This window comes from Staurois parvus, unplaced genomic scaffold, assembly GCF_062004578.1.
Source record: "Staurois parvus isolate SC_StPar_1 unplaced genomic scaffold, SC_StPar_1.0 ptg000575l, whole genome shotgun sequence".
NCBI classification, from domain to species: Eukaryota; Metazoa; Chordata; class Amphibia; order Anura; family Ranidae; genus Staurois; species Staurois parvus.
Genome location: NW_028318371.1, coordinates 8134545 through 8161005, shown reverse-complemented (window position 1 = coordinate 8161005; position 26461 = coordinate 8134545). Strand labels below are relative to the sequence as shown.

The 26461-nt window shown below is 46.6% G+C and overlaps 1 protein-coding gene across 2 annotated transcripts in view; it reads right to left on the bottom strand.

The window, feature by feature from the left end:
• ARHGAP39 (Rho GTPase activating protein 39) overlaps nt 1-26461 on the bottom strand; it is a 368562-nt gene that overhangs the window by 236629 nt on the left and 105472 nt on the right. For both annotated transcript variants that reach the window (XM_089692101.1, XM_089692102.1), the window contains exon 2: nt 15519-15953. In XM_089692101.1, coding sequence (XP_089548227.1) covers nt 15519-15953 — 435 coding nt within the window. The remainder of the gene's footprint in view (nt 1-15518; nt 15954-26461) is intronic.

The window sequence follows — 26461 nt, the reverse complement described above, 5'->3', positions numbered from 1 at the left end:
TCATTAGATATCAGTTCTTTCAACGGTGGAGTCTCAGGATCCCATGTGGACATTACCCAGGGTGGTCTCTATGCAAGTACAGTGTGCCCAGAGCGCTCACTCCTCCAGAATGACATCCATCTAGCAAGGCAATTTGATATTTGCATAACTCCTCCCAAAACGCAGTCCACTACTTGCATCAGAATGGAGGTGTCGCAATCTGGTGCCATATAACCATTTTCTGCATTTCTCTGGGATTCTACATAGACCACAAATACAGTTTTACATGCAGATGTAGCCTACAGTATGTCCAATCAGAAGGAACTATTTTCATCTCTTTGCAACTAATATTTTAGCTTTTATGAGAGATGAAATAAATTCCTTTGATCTGCTGATATACTTTAAAGCTCCCCAGACACATGGGAACCACCTCTGGTCTCCCGCTGTGTCATGAAGCTGAACTGTCTGAGCCTTTTCCTTCCAGATTTCTCATAAGGTGACAAATCTTATTGTCATCCAGGTGTCGCCTCCTGCCAGTGGAAGCTCTGTCCCTTTCAGATGCTAATGGGTGACCATATGTCTCTGACTGAATTCTGAACACATCTCATAATAACATGGAATGAGCTAAATCTACAATGTCATATTTCCTACAGATCACATCTCAGCTACTCAAATCTTTACATTTATGTTACAGGAGGACTCTTGAAAGGAGTGCTGCGTAGGGTTGTCACCTCATCCCTTTAAACCCAAACACGCATTAACCTCTTGGCACCGGCCAAACGCAAATGTGCGGCCTCCCGGGATCTGGGCCTAGACGCCGAGCGGCTGCAAATTTGCGTTTTATTACAAAAAACATATGTGCTGAGAGCGTAAACCCTGCGCACTCCCAGCACACGCGTTCGGTGCTCACGGAAAGGTCCCGATCTCCCCTTTCGATCAGGACCTTTCCCGATCATGTGACAGCCATTACAGCGAATCACGGCGGTCACATGACCCTAAAACTCCTCCCCGCTTCTGGAACCCTTAAAGGGCCAGGAGGCGCCGGCGCCAAGGGGTAATGACACAGGTTCTAAGGCTGATTTAATGCAGATAAGCCACTTTCATTAGCCTCGGAACCGGTGTCACCAATATGTGTTCGGGTTAAAAGGGATGAGGTGGCCACCCTAGTACTGAGGTCAGGTGCTGTGAGGTTTTCAGGAAGCTATGTACGACCCTTCCCACCAGCCATGATCTGCCTGCATTGCATAAAGAAGCACAGAGACCCAGTGATGGCATTGGTGAGTCTAGGGGGGATTTAATGAAAATTAAAAAGATTTTACTTAACCTCTTCATGCCGGCCGAACGCAAATGTGCAGCCTCCTGGCGTCTGGGCCTAGACGCCGAGCGGTTGCACATTTCCGTTCTATTAAAAAAGAACATACGTGCTGAGAGCGCGTGCCCTGCATGCTTCCAGCACACATGTCCGGTACCTACGGAAAGGTCCCGATCTCCTCTTCCGATTGGGACCTTTCCCGATCATGTGACTGCCATGAAAGCATGTCACGGCGGTCACATGGTCCTAAACCCCGCCTCCCGGCTTCTGAAACCCTTAAAGGGCCGGGAGGCGCCGGCGCAAAGGGGTTAAACATTTCAGAGGAGGAGGAGAGGAACCGGGGAAAGCAAAATATAAGCCAATGAAACTTCAGTTTTAAAGGACAAGTTAACCCAACAACCTCTGAGCTACGAATGTCGCCCTGATCTGGGTCAGGACAGAGTTCGTTGTCCCGTCACAAAGATGAGGACTGAAACCCTAACTGAGTTATATTTTCCCTACACCCATCCCCCATCATAGTAGCTGCATTATTCTAATTTTCTGTGGATTTTACACTATAATGTGCAATTAAAATGTTATTATTATTATACAGTATTTATAAAGCGCCAATAGTTCACTCAGCGCTGTACATTACAAAGGGGGACAGAACATGTGACAGAACAATACCAATACAATGCAAAACATGAGGGGATCGAGGGCCCTGCTCTTTCGAGCTTACAATCTAGAAGGGATGGGATAGTGGTACAGGAGGAGATAGCTGTGGGGGATGGAGTGGTAGGAAGAGTGGAGGAGGTCAGCAAGTTAGCAGGGGGTGAGGTAGGCTTCCCTGAAGAGATGGGTTTTCAGGGTGCGCCTAAAGGAGAGGAGAGTAGGTGATAATCTGATGGGTTGGGGCAGGGAGTTCCAGAGGATGGGTGACACCCTGGAGAAGTCCTGGAGGCGGGCATGGGAGGAGGAGACCAGGGAACTAGAGAGAAGGAGGTCTTGTGAGGAGCGGAGTGTGCGTGCTGGGCGGTACTTGGATATTAGGTCAGTGATGTAGTTCGGGGCAGTATGGTGGACAGCTTTGTACGTCAGTGTTAGGATTTTAAATTTGATCCGTTGCGCAATCGGAAGCCAGTGGAGGGATTGGCAGAGGGGGGTGGCGGAAATGGAGCGGTTGGAAAGGTGAATGAGTCTGGCAGCCGTATTCAGGATCGACTGAAGCGGGGATAGCCAGCGGCGAGGCAGGCCAGTGAGGAGGGAGTTGCAGTAGTCGAGTCGTGATATGATGAGGGAGTGGATGAGCTGTTTAGTAGTTTCTGGGGTTAGGAACGTGCGGATTTTGGCGATGTTGCGGAGGTGGAGTCTGCACGAGTTTGTTAAAGATTGGACTTGGGGCTGGAAGGATAGGTTGGAGTCCAGAATGACACCAAGTACTCTGGCCTGCAGAGCGGGTTTGATATTGGCGTTGTTGGATGTGATGTAGAAGTCAATGGGGGGTGGGGTTCGGGCTGGGGGGAAGACAAGGAGCTCGGTTTTGGAGAGATTCAGTTTAAGGAAGTGGAGCGACATCCAATCTGATATGTCGCTCAGTAGGTGTGTGATTTGGGCAGAGACCGAAGGGGTGAGGTGGGGGGTTGAGAGATAGATTTGTGTGTCGTCGGCATAGAGGTGGTAGTTGAAGCCGTGCGAGTGTATGAGTTGGCCAAGGGAGGAGGTGTAGATGGAGAAGAGAAGGGGCCCAAGGACAGAGCCTTGAGGGACCCCAACAGAGAGGGGGAGTGAGGGGGAGGTGGTAGCATTATAGGTAACGCTGAAAGAGCGTTGTGACAGGTAGGATGAGAGCCAGGAGAGAGCAGAATCTCTGAGGCCGAGGGAGTGTAGTATTTTGAGGAGGAGGGGGTGGTCAACTGTGTCGAAGGCCGCAGAGAGGTCAAGGAGTAGGAGCACTGAATAGTGGCCATTAGCTTTGGCGGTTAGAAGGTCGTTGGAGAGTTTGAGTAAGGCGGTTTCGGTGGAGTGTAGGGGGCGGAAGCCAGACTGTAGGGGATCGAGGAGGTTGTTGTCATTGAGGTGAGAGCATAGGCGGGTGTAGACGAGACGCTCGAGGAGTTTAGATGTAAGTGGGAGCAGGGAGATGGGTCTGAGGTTGTTCGGGTCATTGGGGTCCAGGGAGGGCTTTTTAAGTATGGGGGTGATGTGTGCATGCTTCAGTGGGGAGGGGAAAGTGCCGGAGGAGAGGGAGAGATTAAAGATGTGGGTGAGGGAGCGTAGGATGGAGGGGGAGGGAGGTCGTAGGAATTGTGAAGGGATAGGGTCGAGGGGGCAGGTGGTGAGGCGGGCATCAGAGAGGATCTTGGAGACTTCCTCAATGGTAGTAAGGTCAAAGGTGTGGAGTGTTGGGGGAGCTTCAGTATGAGGAATGTAGGGTGGGGTGGGAGTGGAGGTCAGAGCAGTGGTGGGGCCGTGGGAGAGGGGTGATGAGGGGGTAGCTGAGTGAGGGGGAACGGGGTCGGAGGGAGTTTGAGCAGTGACGAAGTCCCTGCGGGTAATGTCGAGGGGGAGGGGGGATGAGGGGGTAGCTGTGTGAGAGGGGACGGGTTGAGAGGGCGTGTGAGTTGCGGCAATGTCCTTGCGAATTGTGTCAATCTTGTTTTTGAAGTGATTGGCAATCTCAAGGGCGGTGAGTGAGGTGCTGGGTGGAGGTGGGGGTGGAGAGAGTAGAGAGTTGAAGGTGGAGAAGAGTCGGCGAGGATTGGAGGAGAGGGCCTTGATGAGGGTCAGGAAGTAGGCTTGTTTGGCTGCGTGGAGGGAGGAGGTGTAGGTGCGGAAGGCAGATTTGTAGCAGGTGAAAGCTTGTTGGGATTTTGTTTTGCGCCATAGTCGCTCCAGGGCACGACTGCGTCGTTTGAGGGTTTTGGTGTGATCAGTCTGCCAGGGCTGGAGCGGTCGGAGTCTGATGTTGCGTGTGGTTAAAGGCGCTAGTGAGTCAAGGGCTGCTGACAGCGCGTTGTTGTAGGCAGTCATAGCCAAGTTGGGGCAGGACAGGGGGAGGATGCGGTCGTGGAGTTGATCAGCTGCAGAGTGGAGGGGGGCAGGGTTAAGGTTGCGGAGGTTACGGCTGGTAGTAGTGTGACATTTGGAGGGGTAGGCGTTGGAGGACGAGGAGATAGAGAAGGTGATCAGGTTGTGGTCAGAGAGAGGGAAGGGGGTGTTAGTGAGGTTGTGGGGAGCGCAGCGGTTGGAGAAGACAAGATCAAGGATATTACCGTCGGAGTGGGTGGTGGATTGTATGCACTGTGCAAGTGCAAAGGAGGAGGTTAAGTGGAGGAGACGGGCTGTGTCCGGGTTGTCAAGGTTGACAGGGATGTTGAAATCCCCAAGAATGATGGTGGGTAGCTCAGAGGAGAGGAAGAAGGGTAGCCAGGAGGAGAAGTCTTCCAGGAAGCGGGGTATGGATCCAGGAGGCCGGTATATCACAGCAATCTTCAGGGGGGTTGGGGAGAATAGTCGGACGCAGTGGGCCTCGAAGGAGGAGAAGGATAGGGAGGGGGGGTTTGGGAAGACTCGGAAGGTGCTCTGCGGTGACAGGAGCAGACCAACCCCACCACCTTTACGACCGTTAGGCCTGGGTGAGTGGGTCCAGGTGAGCCCTCCATAGGAGAGTGTAGCAGGGGAGGTAGAGTCAGTGGGCTGGATCCAAGTTTCCGTGATCGCCAGGAGGTTGAGGGAGCGGGAAACAAAGAGGTCGTGGATGGCGGTAAGCTTGTTGCACACCGATCGGGCGTTCAGGAGTGCACATGAAAACGGGGGGGAGATTTTAGGGAGCAGGGGGACAGATACTAGGTTGCGGTAGGACATGGCGGCGGGAGGGTGTTGTGCGGGTGAGGGAGGTGGTGGAGGGCCAGGATTCGGGGAGATGTCTCCCGCGGCCCAGAAGCCATCGCATCAGAAGTGCGTACTGCGCTGTCCACCATCGCCAGTAATAAAACGATCGTCTTCTCCGCGTTAACTGCTGGACCCCTTTCATGTGGGATAATAGGCTGGGAGATGAAAGGTGTATTCTGGGTAATAGACATGCTGATCTGTTTATATAAAACAATTACATGTGTTCTTGTTGTTGGCGCCCCATCCTGTGCCTTGTGCTCAGCTGGCTTCCAGCGTTCATATCATAAGAGATAGGAAATGTCGGCATTCAGTGTTGGTACTCCCAGTCCTGAGACTCCCTCTGTTATATGCAGCATCTCCACTAGTACATCTCTGACCATCTACTGTATCATGTCTGCAGTCTCTGACCATCTCTTGTATCATATCTGTAGTCTCTGACCATCTCCTGTAGTATGGCTGCAGTCTCTGACCATCTCCTGTATTATATCTGCAGTCTCTGACCATCTCCTGTATTATATCTGCAGTCTCTGACCATCTCTTGTATCATATCAATAGTCTCCGACCATCTCTTGTATCATATCTGTAGTCTCTGACCATCTCTTGTGTCATGTCTGCAGTCTCTGACCATCTCCCGTATCATGCCTGCAGTCTCTGACCATCTCTTATGTCATGTCTGCAGTCTCTGACCATCTTCCGTATCATGTCTGCAGTCTCTGACCATCTCTTGTGTCATGTCTGCAGTCTCTGACCATCTTCCGTATCATGTCTGCAGTCTCTGACCATCTCTTGTATCATGTCTGCAGTCTCTGACCATCTCCTGTATTATATCTGCAGTCTCTTACCATCTCTTGTATCATGTCTATAGTCTCTGACCATCTCTTGTATCATATCTGCAGTCTCTGACCATCCCCTGTATCATGTCTGCAGTCTCTGACCATCTCTTGTATCATATCTGCAGTCTCTGACCATCCCCTGTATCATGTCTGCAGTCTCTGACCATCTCTTGTGTCATGTCTGCAGTCTCTGACCATCTCCCGTATCATGCCTGCAGTCTCTGACCATCTCTTGTGTCATGTCTGCAGTCTCTGACCATCTTCCGTATCATGTCTGCAGTCTCTGACCATCTCTTGTGTCATGTCTGCAGTCTCTGACCATCTTCCGTATCATGTCTGCAGTCTCTGACCATCTCTTGTATCATGTCTGCAGTCTCTGACCATCTCCTGTATTATATCTGCAGTCTCTTACCATCTCTTGTATCATGTCTATAGTCTCTGACCATCTCTTGTATCATATCTGCAGTCTCTGACCATCCCCTGTATCATGTCTGCAGTCTCTGACCATCTCTTGTATCATGTCTGCAGTCTCTGACCATCTCTTGTGTCATGTCTGCAGTCTCTGACCATCTTCCGTATCATGTCTGCAGTCTCTGACCATCTCTTGTGTCATGTCTGCAGTCTCTGACCATCTTCCGTATCATGTCTGCAGTCTCTGACCATCTCTTGTATCATGTCTGCAGTCTCTGACCATCTCCTGTATTATATCTGCAGTCTCTTACCATCTCTTGTATCATGTCTATAGTCTCTGACCATCTCTTGTATCATATCTGCAGTCTCTGACCATCCCCTGTATCATGTCTGCAGTCTCTGACCATCTCTTGTATCATATCTGCAGTCTCTGACCATCCCCTGTATCATGTCTGCAGTCTCTGACCATCCCCTGTACCATGTCTGCAGTCTCTGACCATCTCTAGTAATATGTCCACATCCTCATGGCCGGGTCACCAGGGATTTTTTTGGAATGAAAGCTGCAGATTTAGTCCTCATTCACACAGGCCGTTTGCCCAGCTCTCCTAGATGCCTTTCCTGCTGGCAGCATAATTTTGGCGTTTGTAAACCCGTGTAATGTGTTTAGGCGCATCAAGCGCTTGGGCGGTAATTAATTTCAGTGGCCAGAATAAATTATTACTCCAGTCAACGAAATGAATTCACGCTCAAGCGCTGAAAACGAGAGTTAATGCGCGCTTAGAGGTGTCTACATGCGTCACATGGTTTTTTTTTCTGACAAAATGCTGCTTCCAGGAGGAAAGGCATCTAGGAGAGAAGCCAAACAGCTTGTGTACATGAGGCCTACACCGCGTTCCAAATTATTCTGCAAATTCTATTTAAGTGTCACAAAGATGAAATATTTTGTTTTTCAGTGTAACTCATGGATGGCATTGTGTGTCAGGGCTCTTTTGATCACTGAAAACAATCTCGGACACCTGTGATAATTAGATTGGCCGGTGAGCCCAATATAAGGAAAAACTACTAAAGGAGGGCGTTCCACATTACTAAGCAGAGCACCATTTTCAAGCAATATGGGGAAGAAAAAGGATCTCTCTGCTGCCGAAAAGAGTGAAATAGTTCGATGCCTTGGACGAGGGATGAAAACATTCGATATTTCACGAACACTTGAGCGTGATCATCGCACTATGAAGAGATTTGTGGCTGATTCAGAGCACAGACGGGTTGGTGCAGATAAAGGCACATTGAGGAAGATTTCTGCCAGTTCCATGCATCGGATCAAGAGAGCAGCTGCTAAAATCCCATTACATAGCAGCAAACAGATATTTGAAGCTGTTGGTGCCTCTGGAGTCCCACGGACATCAAGGTGTAGAGTCCTCCAGAGTCTTGTAACTGTCTATAAACCTTCTATTCGGCCACCACTAACCAATGCTCACAAGCAGAAATGGCTGCATTGGGCAGAAAAATACATGAAGACTAATTTTCAAACAGTCCTGTTCACTGATGAGTGCTGTGCAACCCTGGATGGTCCAGATGGATGGAGTAGTGGATGGTTGGTGGACGGCCACCCTGTCCCAACAAGGCTGCGACATCAGCAAGGCGGTGGTGGAGTCATGTTTTGGGCCGGAATCATGGGAACAGAGCTGGTCGGCCCCTTTAGGGTCCCCGAAGGTGTAAAGATGACCTCTGCAAAGTATGTGGAGTTTATGACTGACCACTTTCTTCCCTGGTACAGAAGGAAGAACTTTGCTTTCCGTAATAAAATCATCTTCATGCATGACAATGCACCATCTCATGCTGCAAAGAATACCTCTGCATCAATGGCTGCTATGGGGATAAAAGGAGAGAAAGTCATGGTGTGGCCTCCATCCTCCCCTGACCTCAATCCTATTGAGAACCTTTGGAGCATCCTCAAGCAAAAGATCTATGAGGGTGGGAGGCAGTTTACATCCAAACAGCAGCTCTGGGAGGCTATTCTGACATCTTGCAAACAAATTCAAGCAGAAACTGTCCAAAAACTCACAAGTTCAATGGATGCAAGACTTGTGAAGCTGCTATCAGATAAGGGGCCCTATGTTACAATGTAACGTGACCGGTTCAAATGTTTAAAAAGTTAAAATTTTGTTAAAAGTTTGATTGAAATATCTTTTGATTTCAGTAAATATTCTGCAAACACAACAAATGACAATTTTCAGTTCTTTACAACCTAGAAAGTGTTTTGAAACTTCCTGTGCGGAATAATTTGGAACAAAAATCCTGTTATCATTAGGAGGTTTGTTCAATAAAATGTGAATTGTAGTCTTATAGTTGTAACATGAGAATTCTGCTGACTGTTATTTACATCAATTATTGAGGGAAATGAGAAAAATATCAATTGCATAATAATTTGGAACACGGTGTAAAGCCCATGTACAGAGGACACTTCGGAACGATGGAAACTGACTGCTGGAAAACGTAGGTTAAAAAACGTCTGTTTAGCTGCGTTTGCATACCCCGTTTAACCATTTGGCGCCCGGCCTATGGCCGAATGGCGGCTGCCAAATGTCATCAGCGTTCCGGGTGGACGCCATATGGCGTCCTCCCGCACATGCGCAGATTGCACTCCTGCAGAGCCGCGCAGCGGCGCGATCTGTCACCGGCCGTGTACCTCGGACACAGCCGATGACAGATCTGAGTACCGGCCCCCGTTGCCGGTACCATGTGACCTGCTATGACCAATCACAGCAGGTCACATGACAGTTGTATACAATGGATGGCTTCATTCATGCCATCCATTGTATACTAGTGTCTAGCTGTGAATGGTCACAGCAGGTCACATGCACGTCATGTGATTAGCTGCGGCCAAATCACAGCTAAGCACAAAAAAAAAAAAAACCCTGAATGAATCGATGTCATTCAGGTAAATGATTGCTTATAGCAAAGTAATTCTTTGCTATAAGCAAACTGTGTAAAAAAAAAAAAAAAATACTGATCACTTCCCCAAAGTAGTACCGCGCAATTGTCATTCAAAGTGTGAGAGCGCTGAAACCTGAAAACTGGCCTGGGCAGGAAGGGGGTAAAATTGCCCGGTATTAAAGGGGTTAAGAAGCATTTTTTAAAGATAACCTCAGGAGACCTTCCAAAATGCCCAGAATGCACTGAAAAACAGTAAAAGATTAACTATTTCAGACATTTTGAGAGGAATAGAGAGAGCAGAAGCAGAGAGAGCAGTATGTGTTGAGATTAGCTGAGATTGGGTGCATGTCTACTTTGTTTTATTTTTTGGGACTTTCGTAGGTTTTAAATCCACATTTATATTGTATAGGAAGAAAGAACATATATAGGTAATGTTGATCCAGGGAATATCCAACTGCCTCTCGGGGGATCAGGAAGGAATTTTTTCCCTGCAGAAGCAGATTGGATTGTGCTTTGCTGGGTTTTTTGCTTTCCTCTGGAATAACTGTGGGTATAGGATTATAACTTTTTTTTTTTTTTTAATAGTTGAACTGGATGGACTTTTGTCTTTTTTCAGCCAGACTAACTATGTAACATCAAGAAGAGCTGTCAGTGACATCATTTGTCCCATTAGCCAAATTTATTTATTTAATGGTTGAACTGGATGGACTTTTGTCTTTTTTTCAGCCAGACTAACTATGTAACATCTATTGTATAACACAAGACGTTTCCCTATAGTTGGAAATAAAGCTAAAGGGGTTCAAATCTGTCCTTCATAAGCAAACAGTTCTTCTAATATGAGCTCCTCAGATTCTTTTGTGACCGGTTCTCTTTAATTTGAAGCTGTTTTTCAGTCGGTATAAACTCTCCCTCCACCAGCCAATAAAAGAAAGTCATAGGAAATAGGAATCTCAGAGGATCACTATGACATCTTGGCAACACCCCAGTCCAGTAACGTGATCCCGACCTTTCATGCCCAGTGGCCAGGGAGGGGTCAGGCCCCGGGGACGCCTGTTTAGTGGCGTAGAAATGAAATGTGATAGAAGTAGGTCAGTTGTTGTCAGATAAAGGATGGCAGTGTGTTTGCGTCAGCAGCAGATTCAGTGACCGGCATTGTAATGGCTTTGTACGAACGCAGCACCTGGGGGAGAGTTTACGTGATGGGAATATAAAACACCTGGAGACGGCCAGATGAGACTCCATCATACTGGGAGGGGGACGCGGTCTGACAATGGGCACTCTGCAAACATGGAACGTCACTGTCCTTTAAAGAGGACACTAGTCATAGTTGGAAAATGTTTTTATTTGTTTTCTAGGAGAGCCACTAAAAAAAAAAATGACAGCTCATCACTTGAGTTAGGGTTAGGAATAGGGCGATGGCTAAGGTTGGGGCTGGGGTTAGGCGTAGGTCTATGGCTAGGGTTAGGAATAAGGCTGTGGCTGGGGTTAGGGGTGAGGCTATGGCTAGAGTTAGGAGTAGGGCTAGGGTTAGGGCTGGGGATCGGAGTAGGGCTGCGGCTAGGGTTAGTAGTAGGGCTATGGCTAGGGTTAGGAGTAGGGCTATGGCTAGGGTTAGTAGTAGGGCTATGGCTAGGGTTAGGAGTAGGGCTATGGATAGGGTTAGGAGTAGGGCTATGGCTAGGGTTAGGAGTAGGTCTATGGCTAAGGTTAGGAGAAGGTCTACGGCTAGGGTTAGGAGTAGGGCTAGGGTTAGGGCTGGGGATCGGAGTAGGGCTGCGGCTAGGGTTAGTAGTAGGGCTATGGATAGGGTTAGTAGTAGGGCTATGGATAGGGTTAGGAGTAGGGCTATGGCTAGGGTTAGGAGTAGGTCTACGGCTAGGGTTAGGAGTAGGTCTATGGCTAGGGTTAGGAGTAGGTCTACGGCTAGGGTTAGGAGTAGGGCTAGGGTTAGGGCTGGGGATCGGAGTAGGGCTGCGGATAGGGTTAGTAGTAGGGCTATGGATAGGGTTAGGAGTAGGTCTACGGCTGGGTTAGGAGTAGGGCTATGGCTAGGGTTAGGAGTAGGTCTATGGATAGGGTTAGGAGCAGGTCTATGGCTAGGGTTAGGAGTAGGGCTATGGCTAGAGTTAGGAGTGAGGCTTGGGTTAGGAGTAGGGCTATGGCTAGGGTTAGGAGTAGGGCTATGGCTAGGGTTAGGAGTAGGTCTATGGCTAGGGTTAGGAGTAGGTCTATGGCTAGAGTTAGGAGTAGGGCTATGGCTAGAGTTAGGAGTGAGGCTTGGGTTAGTAGTAGGGCTATGGATAGGGTTAGGAGTAGGTCTATGGCTAGGGTTAGGAGTAGGGCTATGGCTAGAGTTAGGAGTGAGGCTTGGGTTAGGAGTAGGGCTATGGCTAGGGTTAGGAGTAGGGCTATGGCTAGAGTTAGGAGTGAGGCTTGGGTTAGGAGTAGGGCTATGGCTAGGGTTAGGAGTAGGTCTATGGTTAGAGTTAGGAGTAGGTCTACGGCTTGGGTTAGGGCTGGGGATCGGAGTAGGGCAGCGGCTAGGGTTAGGGCTGGGGATCGGAGTAGGGCAGCGGCTAGGGTTAGGGCTGGGGATCGGAGTAGGGCAGCGGCTAGGGTTAGTAGTAGGGCTATAGATAGGGTTCGGAGTAGCGCTATGCCTAGGGTTAGGGCTGGGGTCAGAATAGGGCAGCTGGGATATTAGTGAAATCACCAGAAGCAGGTTCAGTGCTAGGGTTAGACTTTAGGTTAGGGATAGGGTTAGGCTTAAACCTACGGTGAAGGTTAGGGTTAGGGATCTTGCAGATGTCAATTTGTTGAAATCGCCAGTGCCAGGTTTAGGGCTTGAGTTAGGAATAGGACTATGCCTAGGGTTGGGGCTTCAGCTAGGGTTAGGGCCAAGGTTGGAATCTTGCAACTGGGAAATTGTTGAAATGACGAGTGGAAGATTTGGGGCTCGGGTAAGGTTTAGGAAAAGGGCTACAGCTAAGCTAAATCGGACGGTTTTTTAACGTTGGTGGTAACATCGGTCGATCAGACAACTGATTTTTCGTTTTTTAAATCGGCCGATGTTCGACCCGTCTATGGCCTGCATAAGGCTCCGTTCACACCTATGCAGTTTGCTTTTTGTCCCATTTGCAGTGCTTTTCGCAGTTCATTTTGCATTTTTCTACAAGCGTTTTTGCTGCAATTTTTCAAATTTTTTTTTTTTAAGTAGAATTTTTTTTCCGCTGGGCAAAATAAAAATGCCAAATGTGCCAAAATCACGGCAAAAACACTACCGTGCATTTCAGCAGCTTCTCCATTGAACTCTATTGTAGAAAAACCCTTTCCAAAAATGCAGCGGCTCAGAAAAGCATCGATATGAATGTGTTCCATAGGAAACCATGTCATATGGACTGTAGTTTCTAAAAAAAGCACTAAAAAACGCATTGGTGTTAACGGAGTCTTAACGTGCAATTTGCTGCGGCGTGATTTCTTGCATGACTTTTTCTTCAGTTTATTGCGATTTCACATGCATAGAATAGAATGGAAATCGCACTGTAAATGGCAAGAAATCTTTAAAAATCTTCACAAGTCACAATAAAATCTTCAGAAATCACATCTAAAATCGCGCTGAAATCGCACACAAATCACACGATTTTAAATTGCAGCAGTGTGGCCGGTGCCTTATAGTGGGGTTATTGGAGCCTTAACGTGTGCGATTTGCTGCAATGCGATTTCTACAGTAGTTCTTGCATTACTTTTTCTTCAATTTATTGTAATATCACATACAGTACATAGAATAGAATGGAAATCGCACTGCAAATTGCAACAAAAATGGTTAAAAATCTTCACAAGTCGCAATAAAATGTTCAGAAATCACACCTGAAATGTCGCTGAAATCGCACACAGATCACACGATTTTAAATTGCAGCAGTGGGGTTAACGGAGCCTTAACGTGTGCGATTTGATGCTAAGGGATTTCTACAGCAGTTCTTGCATTACTTTTTCTTCTGTTTATTGCGATTTCACATACAATACATGGAATATAAGGTACAGCACAGTGGCTAAATGGTTAGCACTTCCGCCTGGCAGTACTCGGGTCATTGGTTCAAATCCCAACCATGGCACCACCTGCCTGGAGTTTGCATGTTCTCCCTGTGCCTGCGTGGGTTTCCTCTGGGTACTCCAGTTTCCTCCCACACTCCAAAGACATGCTGGTAGGTGAATTGGCTCCTGTCTAAATTGTCCCTAGTATGTGTATGTATGGATGTGAGTTAGGGACCTTAGATTGTACGCCCCTTGAGGGTTAGGGACTGATGTGAATGTACAATATATATGTAAAGTGCTGTGTAAACTGACGGCGCTATATAAGGACCTGAAATAAAATAAATAAATCATACTGCAAATTGTTAAAAATCTTTACAAGTCGCAATAAAGTCTTTAGAAATCGCACACAAATTGCACAATTTTAAATGGCAGCGGTGTGACCGGTGCCTTATAGTGGGGACTGTGATGGTGTGGCGGGGAATCTGGCGCTAGCTGACACTGGATGGGAGGCACACTAAATGACACCGACATCAATAGTTACACTAAGTCTAGGTTCACACCGAAGCGTTTTCTGCAGCATTTTGCAGAAACACACAGCGGTCCCTTTCACATGATTTCCTATGGGACAGGTTCACATCTCTGCATTTTCACACCGGTGTGTTTTTTGGGGTTTTTTTTTTGGGGGGGGGGGGAAAGATTTGCTGTATGGGTCCCCGTGGTTTCAAACAGCAGCCCTGTTTGCATAACTGCTCCCAGTGCTTGCATTAGAGCTGGGGGTTCTTGAGAGGAGAACTGAGGCAGGGGGCTGTGATGTTTTTCAGGAAGCTATGTACTGTACCCTGCTGGCCCCTCCCACCAGCCATGATCTGCCTGCATTGCTTAGAGAAGCACTGAGTGCTGAATAAGGTATGTAATAAAAATGAAAAGGTTTATAAATGTCATTACCATGTTGATGAGAGATGGGGGTGTGGGGGGACCAGGGAAGACGAAATAGAAGCAGATTAATCATGATACTGCCAATCTGCACTATAATGACTCCAGCAGATCATGTGACATCATCATACTGCCATGATTCCCTACACTGGTCCTGGGCGATCACATGGCATTATCATACTACCAGTTTCCTACACATTGACCCTAAACAACCATGAGGCATCGTCATATTGCCAGAAATCTCTAGACTGCCCTGGCTGATTGCATGACTTCTACCAGCGTGCAATACATGAACACGGACCCTGAATCATCATGACATCATTGTACTGCCAGCTTTCATTACCTTGGTCCTGACCTATAACAAGATGTTGTCATACTGACAGTTTTTATTACATTGGCCAATCACATGGCAAATATACCGCCATCTTTCTCTGCACTGGCCCTGGCCAATCACATGGCTAATACTGCCATCTTTCTCTGCACTGGCCCTGGCCAATCACATGGCTAATATACTGCCATCTTTCTCTGCACTGGCCCTGGCCAATCACATGGCTAATACTGCCATCTTTCTCTGCACTGGCCCTGGCTGATCACATGGCAAATATACCGCCATCTTTCTCTGCACTGGCCCTGGCCAATCACATGGCTAATACTGCCATCTTTTTCTGCACTGGCCCTGGCTGATCACATAGCTAATATACTGCCACCTTTCTCTGCACTGGCCCTGGCCAATCACATGGCAAATATACCGCCATCTTTCTCTGCACTGGCCCTGGCTGATCACATGGCAAATATACCGCCATCTTTCTCTGCACTGGCCCTGGCCAATCACATGGCTAATACTGCCATCTTTCTCTGCACTGGCCCTGGCCAATCACATGGCTAATATACTGCCATCTTTCTCTGCACTGGCCCTGGCCAATCACATGGCTAATACTGCCATCTTTTTCTGCACTGGCCCTGGCTGATCACATGGCTAATATACTGCCATCTTTCTCTGCACTGGCCCTGGCTGATCACATGACCTGCAGTATCACATGACATCATGCAGCAAGATTAGAAAGCATTGGCCCCCATTAGGTCATATGACGTCATCATGTTGAAAGCTTCCATTACATTGACATTGGCTGATCACAAGACGTCATCATACTTCCAATATATTGGCTCTAAATATCCACATGACAGCCAGCCATAGAGAATATTGGTGGCATTACCTGTCTGAGTCCTCCTTCACCACGAAGTACGGCGCCGAATGGCGATTTGATTTGAGTTGGTCAGAGCACTTTTCTCCTGCGTCCAGTTCCTGCTCCAGAGAAGAGCTGGTGCTGCCCTCTCGGCTGACATTACTGCCCCTCCCCGGGCTGTTCTCAGTGGAGGCTCGAGGGGACTCCGTGTTCTGTTTCAGGGTCTGCAGTTTGGCCAGCGGGATAATATCACAGTTTTGTGGCCGGTGCCACACAGTCCTCTGAGTACTGGCATTGTAATAATAGAAGCGCGAGGTATTGGGGTCAAAAAGTTCCCACCATTGGTTCTCGTTGGTACGTTTAATCCGCACTCCGGACGGCGGGTCCCACACGCACTCCCCAGTGATGAGATTGGCGTACATACACTCCCGTGTACGAGGCTCGATGATTTCCACCCATTCCAGCCTGGAAAATAAACAACAGTATGCTGTATTATAAACTGGAATTAAATACAATTAACAATTCTAAAGAAAAACAAAATAATTTTTGTCCTAAAATCTTTTTGCAAGTGAGATCTCCAGAACTGGAAATGAGGTCCAACTAAGGATCTCTATTGGGGAATCAGGACCTCCTTCCTCCCCCCGGTGACCCTTCTAGTGATATAAAGATCTATATAGAGGAATCAGGACCTCCTTCCTCCTGCCGGTGACCCCTCTAGTGATATAATGATCTATATAGAGGAATCAGGACCTCCTTCCTCCTGAGGGTGACCCCTCTAGTGATATAAAGATCTATATAGAAGAATCAGGGCCTCCTTCTTCCTGCTGGTGACCCCTCTAGTGATATAAAGATCTATATGGAGGAATCAGGACCTCCTTCCTCCTGCCGGTGACCCCTCTAGTGATATAAAGATCTATATAGGGGAATCAGGACCTCCTGCTGGTGACCCCTCTAGTGATATAAAGATCTATATAGAGGAATCGGGACCTCCTTCCTCCTGCCAGTGACCCCTCTAGTGATATAAAGATATATATAGAGGAATCAGGACCTCCTTCCTCCTGCGGGTGACCCCTCTAGTGATATAAAGATCTATATAGAGGGATCAGGACCTCCTTCCTCCTGCCGGTGACCCCGCTATGGATATAAAGATCTATATAGAGGAATCAGGACCTCCTTCCTCCTGCCGGTGACTCCTCTAGTGATATACATATCTATATAGAGGAATCAGGACCTCCTTCCTCCTGCTGGTGACACCTCTAGTGATATAAAGATCTATATAGAGGAATCAGGACCTCCTTCCTCCTGACGGTGATCCCTCTAGTGATATATGCAATTCCATTCCCTTTTCTCACAGTTTCTCATTTTGCAACCATCTGAAATGAGAACCCCAAATCATATTGTTAAAAAAAAATTTGCATTATTAGTTAAATGAAAAATGCTGAGTAGAAAATAAGATTGGGACATTCGCTTCTCATAATATGGTCATAGTAAAGGCAGCTTACGGGTTGGGTTGCAGGCACAGGTCTACATTTGCACTGTTCTCTAACCAACAACCCCCTAGCTCTCAGTATACCATATGGAAGACCACCATATAGCTGGCATACACCCAGGGGCGGACTGACAACTCATGGGGCCCCCGGGCAATAGAGGATCATGGGGCCCCTGTGTCCTTGCCCAAACTCAAAAAAGCCCATGAAAGAGGTACCAGGGGCATCTCATGGGGCCCCCTATTGACCCCGGGCCCTCGGGCAGTGCCCAAGTTTCAAAATGCTCAGTCCACCCCTTCATACACCATACACATTTCCTAACATACACTATAAACAGGATACACTACACCCCGCACACATCATACACAGCACATACCATACACAGCACACATCATACACAGCACACATCATACACAGCACACATCATACGCAGCACACATCATACGCAGCACACATCATACACAGCACACATCATACACAGCACATACCATACACAGCACACATCATACACAGCACACATCATACGCAGCACACATCATACGCAGCACACATCATACGCAGCACACATCATACGCAGCACACATCATACGCAGCACACATCATACGCAGCACACATCATACGCAGCACACACCATACGCAGCACACACCATACGCAGCACACATCATACGCAGCACACATCATACGCAGCACACATCATACGCAGCACACATCATACGCAGCACACATCATACGCAGCACACATCATACGCAGCACACATCATACGCAGCACACACCATACGCAGCACACATCATACGCAGCACACATCATACGCAGCACATACCATACCCAGAGATGCAATAATAATTCTCTGAATTATCCAACATTCACCACTAAATATTGATTGTATGATATAACTTCATAGAACAAGAATCCTTTACTGTGCAGCTCCCAGTCACTCCATGGCTCTTCTCCATGGCCTTCCCACTCAATGCCATCCTAGTCAGTGCATATTTTTCCGTTTATTACACACTTTGCAACCATTTATTGGGCACTTCCCTCACTTTTTCAAACAAACCCTTTACAATATATTTGCCATCTGTCCCTGTTTGCTTAGGGTTGTCCCAGCTAATGAAATGTCCCCAGCAAGGTCTCCAGTGGTAGAGTTCACTGCCAAGAAGCCATGTTAGTAATGGAGCCAGTCACACATGCGTGGCAATCTTCGCTTGGCCTGATTTTACTCTGCACTGCGCAGCCATATTGGGGATGGCGCCACACATGCTACCTTAGTATGGTGTAAAAGCTGCAGTCCTCCCGTGCCAAACAGACAAGAACCAATGGTTTCCACTGAATGGACACAAGTCCAAAAAAAAAATTTAATAAAAAAAAAAATAAATTTAAATTTTTTTTTTTTTCTCGTACTGTCACCAGTCAGTGTCCCTGATCACCTCCACACCAGTTATATGATGACGCTGTACTGCACTGGTGACAGTATGTAAAAAAAAAACTGTGTAAATTATTTTTTCAATTTCTTCATTTTCTGAAAAATTATGACAAAAAAATTACAACTTCAAAAAACTCGCCATGCCTCCTATGAAATACGTCGGACTGTCTACTATGCAAAAAGGGGTAATTTGGGGGATATCTGTACTGTCCTGACATTTGGGGGATATCTGTACTGTCCTGGCATTTGGGGGATATCTGTACTGTCCTGACATTTGGGGGATATCTGTACTGTCCTGACATTTGGGGGATATCTGTACTGTCCTGGCATTTGGGGGATATCTGTATTGTTCTGACATTTGGGGGAGATCTGTACCTTTCTGACATTTGGGGGATATCTGTACTGTCCTGACATTTGGGGGGTATCTGTACTGTCCTGGCATTTGGGGGATATCTGTACTGTCCTGACATTTGGGGGATATCTGTATTGTTCTGACATTTGGGGGAGATCTGTACCTTTCTGACATTTGGGGGATATCTGTACTGTCCTGACATTTGGGGGGTATCTGTACTGTTCTGACATTTGGGGGATATCTGTACTGTTCTGACATTTGGGGGAGATCTGTACTGTTCTGAAATTTGGGGGATATCTGTACTGTCCTGACATTTGGGGTATATCTGTACTGTCCTGACATTTGGGGTATATCTGTACTGTCCTGACATTTGGGGGAGATCTGTACTGTTCTGAAATTTGGGGTATATCTGTACTGTCCTGACATTTGGAGGATATCTGTGCTGTCCTGACATTTGGGGGAGATCTGTACTGTTCTGAAATTTGGGGGATATCTGTACTGTCCTGACATTTGGGGTATATCTGTACTGTCCTGACATTTGGGGGATATCTGTCCTGTCCTGACATTTGGGGGAGATCTGTACTGTTCTGAAATTTGGGGGATATCTGTACTGTCCTGACATTTGGGGGAGATCTGTACTGTTCTGACATTTGGGGTATATCTGTACTGTCCTGACATTTGGGGGATATCTGTACTGTCCTGACATTTGGGGGATATCTGTACTGTCCTGACATTTGGGGGGTATCTGTACTGTTCTGACTTTTGGGGGATATCTGTACTGTCCTGACATTTGGGGGATATCTGTACTGTCCTGACATTTGGGGGGTATCTGTACTATTCTGACATTTGAGGGATATCTGTACTGTCCTGACATTTATAGGATATCTGTACTGTTCTGACATTTGTAGGATATCTGTACTGTTCTGACATTTGGGGGATATCTGTACTGTTCTGACATTTGGGGGGTATCTGTACTGTCCTGACATTTGGGGGATATCTGTACTGTCCTGACATTTGGGAGATATCTGTACCGTTCTGACATTTGGGGGATATCTGTACTGTCCTGACATTTGGGGGATATCTGTACTGTTCTGACATTTGGGGGGATATCTGTACTGTTCTGACATTTGGAGGATATCTGTACTGTTCTGACATTATTGGACCTCAAGAAATGAGATTGGCTGTCAGTACTTCAGGATTGATCAATATTCAGATCTATCCCATAGTTTGTGAACTCTATAACTTTCCTACAAACTAAATAATAAACACTAATTTGGGTAATTTTCACCAAAGACATGTAGCAGAATACATCTCGGCCTAAATTTATGAAGAACAATTATTTATTTGCAAACTTTTATAACAGAAACAAAGAAACGTGTTTTTTTTTTCAAACTTTTAGGTCTTTTTTTTTTTATTTATCAAAAAATAAAAACCCCGGTGGTGATTAAATACCACCAAAGGAAAGCTCTAGTTGTGTGAAGAAAATGATAACATTTTAGTTTGAGTACAATGTTGTATGACCGCGCAATTGTCATTCAAAGTGTGAGAGTGCTGAAACCTGAAAATTGTCCTGGGCAGGAAGGGGATAAAATTGCCCGGTATGGAAGTGGTTAACAGGGGCACAAACAGCATAAAAACCCGACAAGGGTTCTAGTCCCTCTCTACTCTGTCCAAAAAAACAAAAAAAAAAAAGATTTGCCTTTAGTTATACTTTAAATGTGTAAGCCCGGGTTCACACTGATGCGGTGAGGCACGTCGCATGTGATTCACACAGGAACCACACCGCATTCCTGTGCAAATCACATGTGATTTCTGTGCGGTACAATTTGAGCCATACCTTTTTGTATGACTCAAATCGCACCATATCCACACCATAATAGCGCAGGACCCTTCTTTTGTCAGCACCAGATATTCATTCCCATGCGCTTCGATTCTGTACATCACACCGCATTTTGCGAACCAATTTGGGGGAGTTGTTAACTTAAAATACACACCCGCAGCGGTTCGCATGAACGGGGTGCAATTATGATGCGGTGCAGAAATCGCACAGAAACCGCTGCAAATTCCGTACCGCATCAGTGTGAACCCGGGCTGACAGTCCATTTAAGGCTAGTTTCACATCTATGCAGTTTGTGATTGATCCGTTTTTTTCCAACTTGTTGCTGGGCAGATTAAAACACAAAATGCATCAAAAACACACTACATGCTTTTCCGCAGCGTCTCCATTGAAGTCTATAGAACCAAAAACGCAACATTTGGCTTTTAAAAAAGTCCCTGACCCTTTCCAAAAAGCGCACCGTGTGAAAACGCCGAGATGTGAACCTGCTCCATGGGAACTCATGTTAAATGGACCGCTGTACGTTTCTGCAAAACGCAACAGATGCGACAGGCGTGAACCTACACTTAGGACTTGTACCCTGCAATACCCACATGGAAGAAACAGATATTTGAAATGCTACAATTTTGGCCACATTCAATTTTGTTTCAAAATATATTTCATTAAATATATATATATATATATATATATATATATATTTTGCATGTTCAAATGCATTTTTATATATTACAAAATATCTGAAAAATATTTTTAAAAATATATTTTTTCTAAATATAGTCTTCAGATTTTTTTGTTTACATATAAAAAGTAATTTTAACATATTTCAAAATATAATTATATATAAATATATATATATACTGCATGTTGAAATGCGTTTTTATAAATTACAAAATATCTGAAAAATATTTTTAAAAATATATATTTTTTAAATATAGTCTTCAAATTTTTTTTTTAACATATAAAAAGTCATTTTAACATATTTCAAAGTATAATTATATATATATATACTGCATGTTAAAATGTGTTTTTATTACAAACTATATGAAAAATATTTTTTGAATACATTTCAAATATACTGTATGTCTTTAAAAATACAAATCTACATTTTTGGAATGCATTTACAAATATATATAAAAGTCTTCAGATTTTTTTTAACAAATAAAAAGTCATTTTAACATATAGTTTTATATATATTTGTAAATGCATTCCAAAAATGTAGATTTGTATTTTTAAAGACATACAGTATATTTGAAATGTATTAAAAAAATATTTTTCATATAGTTTGTAATAAAAACACATTTTAACATGCAGTATATATATATATATATATATATATATATAAAATTATATTTTGAAATATGTTAAAATGACTTTTTATATGTTAAAAAAAAATCTGAAGACTATATTTAAAAAAATATATATTTTTACAAATATTTTTCAGATATTTTGTAATATATAAAAACGCATTTCAACATGCAGTATATATGTATTTATTGAAATATATTTTGAAACAAAATTGAATACGGCCAAAATTGTAGCATTTCAAATATATGTCAATATATTTGGGAAGAATATTTTTCAAATATATTTCAAATATATTTTTCTTCCATGTGGGAATATAACATTTTAGTTCTTGGGTTTAGATCCACTTCTAGGAATCATCAATTTTTGGCTGGAGTGTTCCTTTAATTGCAGCCTGCAGTGATCTGCCCCTCCAAGTCCCTCGTTTCAGTTTGGGTGTCACACACTCTGGCCAAAATCCCATTTTTATTCTGGGAGGAATTCATCATCAGAAATAACACGGATCCCATCTGAATGATGAACTGACGCGCTGCGTGGGTAAGGAGTGATGGTGAGCGGTGGCAGTTGATTGAGGCGTCTAATTTTGGCAATCTGATGCTGGATGTCGTGAATTTGTATATCTGGAGACAATCCCTGTACAGGCGTTCTCACAGAATCCGCCGAGCGGAACAATCGTCTTCTGTCTTCATCCAAAACCGCCTCTGCTGGAGCGAGGCAGGATCTATGTGAGGACAGGATATTCTCACGTGGCATCACATGTGGCAGAGAAGGGAAGAAGTGACAAAAATCCACCGTGATGCAAAAGGACAGAGTGCGTCCGCCGACAAAGACCGCGCTTACCAATATTATTTATTACTGACGAAACAAAACATGACAACCAAGCTGGACGGAGCCGGGACTGCTGAGCCTCTGTTGTCAGCAATAACACTTCCAGCGCCGGGATCCTGGGTTCAGTCCAGGTCTCTGTACAGCACTGCAGTATATGTCAGAGCTATATAAATGTATAATAGTGTGTGACTGTGGGGGAGGGGACATTAGAGTGTAAGCTCCTCTGGTAAAGAGACTGATGTGACTGTGGGGGAGGGGACATCAGAGTGTAAGCTCCTCTGGTAAAGAGACTGATGTGACTGTGGGGGAGGGGACATTAGAGTGTAAGCTCCTCTGGTAAAGAGACTGATGTGACTGGGGGGAGGGGACATTAGAGTGTAAGCTCCTCTGGTACAGAGACTGATGTGACTGTGGGGGAGGGGACATTAGAGTGTAAGCTCCTCTGGTACAGAGACTGATGTGACTGTGGGGGGGGGGCATTAGAGTGTAAGCTTCTCTGGTACAGAGACTGATGTGACTGGGGGGAGGGGACATTAGAGTGTAAGCTCCTCTGGTACAGAGACTGATGGGACTGGCTCAGTGATCTCTGTACAGCACTGCGGTATATGTCAGAGCTATATAATGTATAATAATAGTGTGTGACTGTGGGGGAGGGGACATTAGAGTGTAAGCTCCTCTGGTACAGAGACTGATGTGACTGTGGGGGGAGGGGACATTAGAGTGTAAGCTCCTCTGGTAAAGAGACTGATGTGACTGTGGGGGGGGGAACATTAGAGTGTAAGCTCCTCTGGTACAGAGACTGATGGGACTGTGGGGGAGGGGGCATTAGAGTGTAAGCTCCTCTGGTACAGAGACTGATGTGACTGTGGGGGAGGGGGCATTAGAGTGTAAGCTCCTCTGATACAGAGACTGATGTGACTGTGGGGGAGGGGACATTAGAGTGTAAGCTCCCCTGGTACAAAGACTGATGTGACTGTGGGGGAGGGGGCATTAGAGTGTAAGCTCCTCTGGTACAGAGACTGATGTGACTGGGGGGAGTGGACATTAGAGTGTAAGCTCCTCTGGTACAGAGACTGATGTGACTGTGGGGGAGGGGACATTAGAGTGTAAGCTCCTCTGATACAGAGACTGATGTGACTGTGGGGGGAGGGGGCATTAGAATGTAAGCTCCTCTAGTACAGAGACTGATGTGACTGTGGGGGGAGGGGGCATTAGAGTGTAAGCTCCTCTGGTACAGCGACTGATGGGACTGGCTCAGTGTTTTCTGTACAGCACTTCGGTATATGTCAGAGCTATATAATGTATAATAATAGTGTGTGACTGTGGGGGAGGGGACATTAGAGTGTAAGCTCCTCTGGTACAGAGACTGATGTGACTGTGGGGGAGGGGACATTAGAGTGTCAGCTCCTCTGGTACAGAGACTGATGTGACTGTGGGGGAGGGGACATTAGAGTGTAAGCTCCTCTGGTACAGAGACTGATGTGACTGTGGGGGGGGGGGGGGACATTAGAGTGTAAGCTCCTCTGGTACAGAGACTGATGTGACTGTGGGGGAGGGGACATTAGAGTGTAAGCTCCTCTGGTACAGAGACTGATGTGACTGTGGGGGGGGGGGGGGGACATTAGAGTGTAAGCTCCTCTGGTACAGAGACTGATGTGACTGTGGGGGAGGGGGCATTAGAGTGTAAGCTCCTCTGGTACAGAGACTGATGTGACTGTGGGGGAGGGGGCATTAGAGTGTAAGCTCCTCTGATACAGAGACTGATGTGACTGTGGGGGGGGGGGGGGGGCATTAGAGTGTAAGCTCCTCTAGTACAGAGACTGATGTGACTGGGGGGAGTGGACATTAGAGTGTAAGCTCCTCTGATACAGAGACTGATGTGACTGTGGGGGGAGGGGGCATTAGAATGTAGGCTCCTCTAGTACAGAGACTGATGTGACTGTGGGGGGAGGGGGCATTAGAGTGTCAGCTCCTCTGGTACAGAGACTGATGTGACTGTGGGGGAGGGGACATTAGAGTGTCAGCTCCTCTGGTACAGAGACTGATGTGACTGTGGGGGGAGGGGACATTAGAGTGTAAGCTCCTCTGGTACAGAGACTGATGTGACTGTGGGGGAGGGGGCATTAGAGTGTAAGCTCCTCTGGTACAGAGACTGATGTGACTGTGGGGGAGGGGGCATTAGAGTGTAAGCTCCTCTGATACAGAGACTGATGTGACTGTGGGGGGGGGGGGCATTAGAGTGTAAGCTCCTCTAGTACAGAGATTGATGTGACTGTGGGGGGGCATTAGAGTGTCAGCTCCTCTGGTACAGAGACTGATGTGACTGTGGGGGAGGGGACATTAGAGTGTCAGCTCCTCTGGTACAGAGACTGATGTGACTGTGGGGGAGGGGACATTAGAGTGTAAGCTCCTCTGGTACAGAGACTGATGTGACTGTGGGGGGGGGGGGACATTAGAGTGTAAGCTCCTCTGGTACAGAGACTGATGTGACTGTGGGGGAGGGGACATTAGAGTGTAAGCTCCTCTGGTACAGAGACTGATGTGACTGTGGGGGAGGGGGCATTAGAGTGTAAGCTCCTCTGGTACAGAGACTGATGTGACTGTGGGGGAGGGGGCATTAGAGTGTAAGCTCCTCTGATACAGAGACTGATGTGACTGTGGGGGGGGGGGGGGCATTAGAGTGTAAGCTCCTCTAGTACAGAGATTGATGTGACTGTGGGGGGGCATTAGAGTGTCAGCTCCTCTGGTACAGAGACTGATGTGACTGTGGGGGAGGGGACATTAGAGTGTCAGCTCCTCTGGTACAGAGACTGATGTGACTGTGGGGGAGGGGACATTAGAGTGTAAGCTCCTCTGGTACAGAGACTGATGTGACTGTGGGGGGGGGGGGGACATTAGAGTGTAAGCTCCTCTGGTACAGAGACTGATGTGACTGTGGGGGAGGGGGCATTAGAGTGTAAGCTCCTCTGATACAGAGACTGATGTGACTGTGGGGGGGGGGGGGGGCATTAGAGTGTAAGCTCCTCTAGTACAGAGATTGATGTGACTGTGGGGGGGCATTAGAGTGTCAGCTCCTCTGGTACAGAGACTGATGTGACTGTGGGGGAGGGGACATTAGAGTGTCAGCTCCTCTGGTACAGAGACTGATGTGACTGTGGGGGAGGGGACATTAGAGTGTAAGCTCCTCTGGTACAGAGACTGATGTGACTGTGGGGGGGGGGACATTAGAGTGTAAGCTCCTCTGGTACAGAGACTGATGTGACTGTGGGGGAGGGGACATTAGAGTGTAAGCTCCTCTGGTACAGAGACTGATGTGACTGTGGGGGAGGGGGCATTAGAGTGTAAGCTCCTCTGGTACAGAGACTGATGTGACTGTGGGGGAGGGGGCATTAGAGTGTAAGCTCCTCTGATACAGAGACTGATGTGACTGTGGGGGGGGGGGGGGGCATTAGAGTGTAAGCTCCTCTAGTACAGAGATTGATGTGACTGTGGGGGGGCATTAGAGTGTCAGCTCCTCTGGTACAGAGACTGATGTGACTGTGGGGGAGGGGACATTAGAGTGTCAGCTCCTCTGGTACAGAGACTGATGTGACTGTGGGGGAGGGGACATTAGAGTGTAAGCTCCTCTGGTACAGAGACTGATGTGACTGTGGGGGGGGGGGGACATTAGAGTGTAAGCTCCTCTGGTACAGAGACTGATGTGACTGTGGGGGAGGGGGCATTAGAGTGTAAGCTCCTCTGAT